We start from the raw sequence: 9,194 nt of genomic DNA, 5'->3' as shown, positions 1-9,194 counted from the left end.
ATGGAGACATGGGGCAAGTTGGAGACAGATGGTGCAGGATAATGGGGCAGGATGGAGACAGATAGGGAGGAATGGAGACAGATGGGACAGGAACATGGGGAAGGCTGGAGATACATGTGCAGTATCATGGGGCAGGATGGAGATATGGTGCAGGATGCAGACATGTGGTGAAGGATCATGGGCAGGATGGAGACAGATGGAGGTATGGAGACAGTGAGGTATGGAGACAGATGGAGATAGATGGGTCAGGATGGAGACACATGGTGCAGGATCATGGGGCAGGATGAAGACACATGATGAAGGATCATGGGGCAGGATGGAGACACATGGTGAAGGATCATGGGGCAGGAAAGAGACAAACAGATGGGGCAGGATGGAAACAGATGGGGCAGGGATCATGGGGCAGGATGGAGACACGATGCACAATCATGGGACAAATGGAGCAGGATGGAGACAGATGGGACAGGATGGGGAGATCATATGGGGCAGGATGGGGAGATCATATGGGGAAAGATGGGACATCACATGGGGAGAATGGATACTGAGGGCAGGATTGGAGAACATATGGATGGAGCCAGGAATGAGACAAAAGGGGACCAGGATGAGGGATATTATTACCCACTGTAGACGTTGGGAAAAATTAAGTAATGTGCTCTGCAAGCGGTGCTCTAGATAACTGTGTTTTTTCCTGCAGAAATGAGCCCTGGCTGAAAGAAGTGATGGCAGTCTGTACTGGATGGACATGAAAAGTGAAGATGAAAGACTTCACCTAGAGACGTCACTGGTGAGTCAGTGTGTTACCTGCACACTCACACTATACACTGTATACTTTATACAGAGGTCCTGTGTACAATGTCACCAGTGATCACTGTATTACCTTTACACTGACACTATATACAGAGTTCCTGTGTACAATGTCACCAGTGATCAATGTATTATATGGTAACATATTGTCTGGTCATGATGTGGCGGTATTTATTCCGTGTACGTAGTATTATTCGGTCACTGTGGTGGTAATATGTGATCTGGTCATGGTGCAGTGGTATCTGTCCCTTGTATGTGGTAGTATTGGTCATTTTAAACATTGAAAAATAAATAAAAATATACCTAAATTGTATTGGATATTTTAACAAACGATTAACAAGATGGAGTAGAGTACAGCTCGGCCAAAAAAGTCTACCTTTTGGCCAAAACAAATGCTGCTGGCTATGTATTTGATCTGGTGATGGGAACTGTTAATGCGTGATTGTTGAGGATGTGGTGCAGAAATGGAGTTTTTCCCAGAGAAGGTGGTGGGACTGTGGACAGTTCGAGGGGTGGAGGTGGGGCTGGGTTGGAACCTGGGAGGAGACTCAAGCAGACCCCAAAATTCTTAGTGGCAGCCCTGGGTTTAAGGTCCCAGCAAAAAAAGGTGCGCCTATCTTACCGCTTACAGAGGCTGCTGTATTCTATTGTTTGCACAGTATGAAGTCATAGCCTCTTGCACCTGTTCACACTTGCTTTATTCTGTTCAGAGGTACTGATCAGTTTTTTTTATTTTCTTTTGTAGTTTACTATCAGAGGTGGTGATGGCCTCCATCATTGCTCACAGCAACTGGACCCCTCCCAACCTGTTGCCCTAATCCTGTCCCTTCCCCATACCCTCTGTGACAGCTGGAAGTGACAACCCTGCTTTCACGTTCTCATCCTCTGCAACTGCAAATGTGCCTTCCTAGTCGTTGGAGATCTCCATGGTTTGACCTTCGGCGGCAGTCTCTTGGGCCTAGGGCGGAAAGTGCTGAGCCTTGGCTCTTGACGTCTGGTCTCTGGGCCTGGACCGGCGTGGTGCACAGATCCTGGCCTTGAACGGAATAGTCTGAACTCTGGGTTTTCTCAGCCGTAGTCTGGACCCCATCAGCCAGTGGTCGGTGCGTTAGTGGCGTGGATTTCCCACTGAGGTCTGTCTTGTTGGCCTCAGTGCCACCTCTGGGCTGTGTCTGCTTTGCCCTCCTTCCTGGCGTTAAATCTCTCTGCCTTTTGGAGCTCAAGCCTTTTATAATCAGGAACTCTTGGTTACCGGTCACCTGCTCAGGTCCAACACCATAAGTTGCTCCCCCTGCAAACCTTACAGTGCAAATTAGTTGCATCTCATTCTGCCTGGCCAGCAGATGGCAGTCTTTCTCCACTATTGTGATCTTCTGCAAGGACTCTTCAGGGATATCTCTGCTTCCCTTAAAATTGCTTCCCTGAAGCGTCTTCGTTGACGGGCTTGCCAGTGTTCTTGTAGCAGCTTCACTGCTTGCGTCTTTTACTCTGTGTTATGAAGTATTAAGAGCGGGCGGTGTTATGGACCTGGTGGTTAGGAGCACCCGGAATGACCTGATGAGTAAACTAGTAATCGGAACAAGCTCTGGGAAAGTGGGAACTCTGCTGACCGCAAACCCTACTCCTATCACACACATTAGAAATAGCCGTGGAGCGTACCTAACTCTCCCTAGACGCCTCTTCACAGCCTAAGAGCTAACTACCCCTAAAGATAGAAATAGAAGCCTAATCTTGCCTCAGAGAAATTCCCCAAAGGTAAAGCCAGCCCCCCACATATATTGACTGTGAGTTAAGAGGAAAGTCACAAACACAGGAATGAAACAGGTTTTAGCAAAGGAGGCCAGACTTAACTAAATAGTCAAAGGAAAGAAAAGGAAACTATGCGGTCAGCACAAAAAACTACAAAAAACCACGCAGAGTATGCAAAAAGACCCCCACACCGACTCACGGTGTGGAGGTGCAACACTGCACCCCAAGAGCTTCCAGCTAGCAAGGAAATATCATGATAGCAAGCTGGACTAGAATTTAGCAGTACTAAGAAATATATTCAGGCAGCAGTAACAACAAATGAACTAGCAGGGACTTAGCTTCTGCTGGAGTAGACAGGTCCTCAGAGAAGTCCAAGAGAGATCTGAACCAATACTGAAACATTGACAGCTGGCATGAAGTAACGATCTGAGTAGAGTTAAATAGGGAAGCAAGCATAACAATAAACGAGGGCAGCTGAGAAAGCAACCTCAGAGACCAGCAGTTCCGCTCAAAGCCACCAGAGGGAGTCCAAGAGCAGAACTAACCAAAGTACCATTCATGACCACAGGAGGGAGTCCAAGAAATGGAATTCACAACAGGGCGGTTTGCTAGTGGAAGCCGTCCAAAAACGGAGTATACTGCATCTTCTCCGAACCATGAAGTGGTTGAACATTGTGACATAAGAAGGAACATGCGCACAGCAACGTTATTCTGTCAATACCATGTATATTGGAAGAAGGCTACTACACATAAGCCTACTCAAGAAGCTCTTCAATGACTGATCCGCGTCTGTGGGACGCAGAAGAGTGTGCCATCCTATCAGACGGTAGGGGTCATCAGGGTTCCTGGTAAAGAACCTGTAATCCTGCCTCCCGAGCGAGAAATTATAGTATACCTTCCAGTGGGGACGCATCGCAACCTTGACGGGTTGGAAGTGATTGTTCAGCCTGTGGTAGGCGGAGGAGTGGACCAAGAAGTCATGATAGCTCGTACAATAGCTGTGGTCCAGTGCGACACGTCCCCATAAGAGCTTTGAATGTGGGCCCTGGGGCGGTCACCTTGCCACGAGGGACAGATCTGGCCCTGGTGTACCTACATAAGGGCGAAGTGGTGAGTCAGAAGATGTCTTTATCGCCGAAAGAAGGTGCGGGGTGGACCCTAGCAGTTTCTGTGGGGGCCGAAGAGACGCCATCCCCGGAGTGGAGTGGACGGGTCATCCTTAATCAAATGGAAGTGGATGTGAAGGCTCTGGGCCCTGAGCGTGCGCAAGCAATAGAAGCTATGCTGTGGGAACATCAGGCCGCATTCGCCCGTCATGCCGAGGATTTCGGCTGTACTGAAGCAATCACGCACGAGATACCGACCGGAGAAGCTTGTCCAATTTGAGAACGATACCGGCAGATCCCGCCCAAGATGTATCAAGAGGTGAAAACATTACTGAGGCAGATGCTGGATTCAGGAGTGGTGCAGAGTAGTCAGAGCCCTTGGGTGCTCGTCAAGAAGAAGGATGGGACCATCTGGTTCTGTGTAGACTACAGGAAACTCAATGCCTGCACTGTTCGAGACTCGTATCCGTTGCTCCGCATCGAGGAATCCTTGACAGCATTGGGGAAAGCTAAGTACTTCTTCACCCTGGACCTAGCAAGCGGATACTGGCAAGTAGCCGTGGCAGAGAAAGACAGAGAAAAAACTGCCTTCATCCTCCCTATAGGACTGTTTGAGTTTAACCGGATGCCCTTCGGGCTCTCCAATGCTCCGGCACGTTTCAACGGCTGATGGAAAAGTGTTTGGGAGACTTAAATTTTGAGGCTACCCTGATCTATCTGGATGACATCATTGTGTTTTCGGCCTCATTCGAAGAACACCTTGCCCGGCTTGGACAGGTACTCGGAAGACTGCGGGCTCATAACCTGAAGGTGAAGCCAAAGAAGTGCCACCTCTTCAAGAGAGAGATCGAGTACCTGGGCCACATAGTGTCACAAGATGGAGTTCTACCCTCACCAGAAAAAAGTGGCTGCTATCCAGATGTGGCCAGTCCCTCGCATGGTGAGAGAACTTCAGGCCTTTCTGGGGCTTGCCGGGTACTACCGCCGGTTTGTCAAAGACTTCGCGAAGGTGGCGGGTCCCCTGAATGAGCTGCTGAGGGGGACCGCCGGAGTGCCGAAGACCCAGTACATCCCTTGGGCCCAGAGAGTGCCTCCCAATAAATCTACCCTTTGTTATTTGCACCTCATCTTGTGTACAGTAGTCTTCCTGCACCGTGGTGGTCCCCCGGCCATCGCTTCATAGCGACAGTATATCACTATTTAATTATTGATTCATGGCCTTCAGCTCAGTCTGGAGCAATGGCGACTTGATGGATGAACAATCTGCAGGGTGACCGATCTTGTGTAAGCCTATATAGGTCCACCAGGGTCTTTTCCGCCGTTATCTTGATTGTATCAAGCCATTGGGTTCTTCTTCTTCTCCTTGTTCCTTCTATTTTTCCAATCATGTTGTCCTTCTACAGTGATTGTTCGCTTCGTATGATGTGCCCAAAGTAGGCAAGTCGTAGCTTGGTGATGGGTCCTTTGAGTGACGTTTCCCGCTTGATTTGTTCCAAAATTGATTTGTTTGTTCTTCTTGCAATCCATGGTATTGATAACATCTTTCTCCAGCACCACATTTCAAAAGGCATTGATTCTTCTTCTGTCTTGTTTCTTCATTGTCCAGTTTTCACATATGTACGTTACCACAGAAAAGATAAAACTATGCATAAACCGTGTCTTCATCGCCAGTGACATGTTCCTCAATTTGAAGACCTTGTCCAGTGTCTTCATTGTTGATTTGCCAATAGCTAGACAGATATTTACTTCTGGTGTTGTCATTTCATCTTGAGTGATCATCGATCTGAGTAGGTGGAAGTCTTTTACAACTTCCAGTTTGTCGCCGTTTATCTCAAATGTGTCTGGTTGTACCTGTCAGTAGTCAATAATATCTTTGTCTTTGTGTTGAGTAAAAGTCCCATGGTTGAGCTTTCCATCTGGACACTCCATAATAAGTCCTTAAATCCATCTACGCTTGTTACTATCAATATTAAATCGCCTGCGTATTTCAGATTGCTGATGATTCGTCCAGCAATGTTTATTCCCTCTTCCTTTGAATTACATTTATTATTGCAATACCAAACACAGCCTAAAGAGAAGAGTGACGCTATACACCAGACAACCCATTTCAATCCAGAACTGTGGAGTACAAGACATATTAGAAAGTAGAGTTTTTCATGTTCTACTTCTGAATGTGAAGATAGTGTGGTGTATAACTCCAGCGTTGGGCTATATGGTTACTTGTTACAGTTATGCATCGAACTATGGGTGTCAAATGTAAGGTATGTCCATTTACTACTGACATTTCTATAGGGATCAAGGAGACCTAACTAAGAATCAAAAGCTGAAAATGAATATAAATGTCCATATGGTGCCTTTGATATCAAACTTGGAAGCATAAAGGAAACGTGTGAATGTGGTTTTCTTAAAAAAAAAAAAAAAAAATAACACAAATTGTAGTATAATTTCTCTCAGTATCTAAAATTATCACCAATTTTACCCTATAGCCATACTTAAATTATTACTAACTAGTTGTAAGGTCATAATGTCTAAAGGTGTTAATCCAGAAAGAAAGTAAACTAACAAAACAAACTGAAATAAATTTGCAGGAGCAGCTGCTGTAGTTGCAATGCAAAAGCAAGAAAGAAAAGAGGCAACAAAATTCTGCCAGAGCAAATATGTAAATGGCCATATTTATTACACAGCTCCTAGAAATGTGAGGTTCTTGGCGCACATTTTGATCAAATTGTGCGAGCCCATCTGCCAACGACAAGGCGACCTCTTCAGATGGGACCCTACACTAACACTACACTAACCGGAATAAATAAAGCTCCTATGTCTAAAGTTGTTGATCCAGAAGAAGGCAAAAATCCCTGGACACACTCAGCCAATTTGTGACTCAGGGAAAAAATTCCTTCTTGACCCCGGGAAAAGGCGATCAGTCCTAGAACCCTGGATCAAACCCTACAACTAATACTATGGTTATTATTATTCTCCTACATTATCTATTATTTTTTATTTATTATTATTATTATTATTGTTTCTATTTTAAGTAATATTTATTCTAATATTAAAACTAAAATCATTACTATATGCTTATTATTAAAATACTAATTTAATAACTATTATCATTATTTTATGCTTTTTGTCCTTTTTGTTCCTTATTATAAATATTCTACAATTGTAGCAGTAATTATTTTTTTGCTATTTCTATAAAAAGACTATTGTACCTTTTCTACTATAAATATTACTACTATACTATGTATATGCTTTTGATCCAGAAGAAGGCAAAAACCCTTGGACACTTTCAGCCAATCTGTGTCTGAAGGGAAAAATTCCTTCTTGACCCCGGGAAAAGGCGATCAGTCCTAGGACCCTGGATCAAGCCGCCAAATTCTAATAAAATGTGTATAGTGTTATATTAATAGAATAGTTGCTAATACTAGCTGACGACCTTGTTATGACAACTACTTCTCGATATCCTATTTATACTACTGTAATTAATTGTTTATTATTAATTATTATTAATGCTTTGCCCCTACCAATATTAAGGTCACTATGTTACTTACTGCTAGATCAAACCTGCAGTTATAACTACTAATATTATTGCTTTTACATTTTTATTCCTACCATTTTTTACTATAATTACTACTATAAATATATATTATATATTTCTACTATTATGTTACTACTATGATAGCTAATATTACAGTTTTGCCTACTAATATTAATATACTGCTGCTCTAATATTTTACCGCTCTTATTACTATTTTTTTTTATACTTACCTCCCAGTATTTGCCGTATATGATGTTATCGGCTGAGAGGTCCTAGCAGGATTGTCCAGATGATGTTCTTCTTTCCTCTCAAATACAGGTTAATATACTGGAGGATGTGGCACTGCGTGGTCCTGCTGCTTCTTCTGGCCTCTGTCCTGCCGCTTCTTCTGGCCTCTGTTCTGCCGCTTCTTCTTGCCTCTGTCGGGGTCTCTCTTCCGGCGCCGATCTTAATTGTGATGTTGACCTTTTTTTTCTTCCTTTCCTCTTTTTGGGTTAGCTGCTCTTCATCCAGGTCCATACACAGTACTTTAGCCCGCATCGCCCTTGCTTCTTGTTCTGTGATGTGGGTCTTCATGGATGGTGCAGGCTGCTCTTCATATTCATGCCTTGTTGTATATTTCTTCTGGGCTTTTGGGCTGGTCGGCATGAGGCGCTAAGAAGACAGCACATTAAGTTACTCATGTAATAAGACATTCCTATACACCCTTGTAAAATTAAAGGCAGCGGTATAGTCGTCTTCTCACTAACCTCCATCTTGTAGAGGGGTGACGGCAGAAACTTCATACAGAAGGCCAGTCTTCTGAATGCCTCCTCCGGTGTGATATCAACTGAAGAGAAAAGAACCAAATATAAGGATCACCCATAACCATACAGAGAGGATGTGACAGAGCGGCACTGCTGATCACCATATTGCTAACCATCCCACTAAGTACTAGGAACAGAAATGTCAGTAACAAGAAGCTAGAAAAATGTGTTTTGTCCATGGAAGACGCAATCCTTCTGTAGCCTTCATGGCCAATGATGGGATTCCCCTCTCTACCTATGAAGCTCACGTTCTGCTCAGACCGGCAATGTCATCCTTTGTTGGGGATCAGTTTAGCTTTCTGGTATTTTTTACAGCAAATATCTGCAGTTCTATATTTACCCCCAAAATTACTGGAAACCTGACACATCCCAAAGATAAAGAAAGGTGAAGCCGTTGGGAGCCACTTGACCACAGGACAGAGAATGGTTGTCTAAGGCTATATGCACACATTGTGGATTTGACTGTGGAATTTTCGGTGCAGATTCTGCATTTCTTGGCAGAAAACGCAAGTCAGAATCTGCGCTTTATTGCTTTTTTTTAGTGCGTTTCTTTTGCAGATTTTGTGTGGATTTCTTCCTTTTTTACCCCTGCGGATTTCTATTATGGAATAGGTGCAGAAACACAGCAGATCCGCAAAAAGAATTGACATGGTCCTTTTTTGAATCTGCTGCGTTTTCCGTGCAGATTTTTCTGCACCATTAGCACAGCATTTTTTTGCCATTGATTTACATTGTACTGTAAATCACTTGTGGATCTGCAGCGTTTCTGCGTGGAAAAAAACGTTGTGGATCCGCAGGAAATCTGCAACGTGTGCACATACCCTAACAGTGTGAGGAATCTCACCTGATCCAACGCTGGATGAAGGTCCGGTCCACATGGTCTCACTGTGGGCTTCACTGGTGTCGCAATCTATCAAAATCCTGTAAAATAGCAGAACAGTCAGAATAGGTTTTGGGCATTTGGGCAGATGCCATTGACCAGGGTGTACTGTTACTGGAAACTTTGGGAAACACCGTTTGTGTCGGGTTATTGTGGTTATTGTCCATCTTGGCTTATTCTGTATGAATATGTGATGAGATAAATCAGCCGTCACTTATATAATATTACAGGTTTATACCTGAAATGTCGCGGTGGCCGCAGGTGTCCGTCTTCACTCTCCGTTGAGATAGAACAGACTGAGAATAACTGACGTT

At 44.2% G+C, this 9,194-nt stretch overlaps 1 protein-coding gene across 1 annotated transcript; it reads right to left on the bottom strand.

The window, feature by feature from the left end:
* Window positions 1-7,111: 7,111 nt before the first annotated feature.
* LOC143785692 (uncharacterized) lies at window positions 7,112-8,957 on the bottom strand. Its single transcript, XM_077274765.1, has 3 exons — window positions 8,845-8,957; window positions 7,944-8,023; window positions 7,112-7,848 (listed from the first exon to the last, which is right to left on the bottom strand). Exons 1-3 carry the CDS (start codon window positions 8,876-8,878, stop codon window positions 7,450-7,452), a joined length of 513 nt encoding a protein of 170 aa, XP_077130880.1. The 5' UTR covers window positions 8,879-8,957; the 3' UTR covers window positions 7,112-7,449.
* Between the last annotated feature and the right edge of the window lie 237 nt (window positions 8,958-9,194).

This window comes from Ranitomeya variabilis, chromosome 7, assembly GCF_051348905.1.
Source record: "Ranitomeya variabilis isolate aRanVar5 chromosome 7, aRanVar5.hap1, whole genome shotgun sequence".
NCBI classification, from domain to species: Eukaryota; Metazoa; Chordata; class Amphibia; order Anura; family Dendrobatidae; genus Ranitomeya; species Ranitomeya variabilis.
Note: the sequence above shows the minus strand (reverse complement) of the source record. Positions and strands in the feature narration are given on the sequence as shown.

Coding starts and splice junctions, on each gene's coding strand:
- LOC143785692 (XM_077274765.1), bottom strand. CDS start 8,878: ATGTGGACCGGACCTTCATCCAGCGTTGGATCAG. Junction 8,024..8,844: donor TTCATCCAGCGTTGGATCAG/GTGAGATTCCTC, acceptor TTTTCTCTTCAG/TTGATATCACACCGGAGGAG. Junction 7,849..7,943: donor CACCCCTCTACAAGATGGAG/GTTAGTGAGAAG, acceptor CTGTCTTCTTAG/CGCCTCATGCCGACCAGCCC.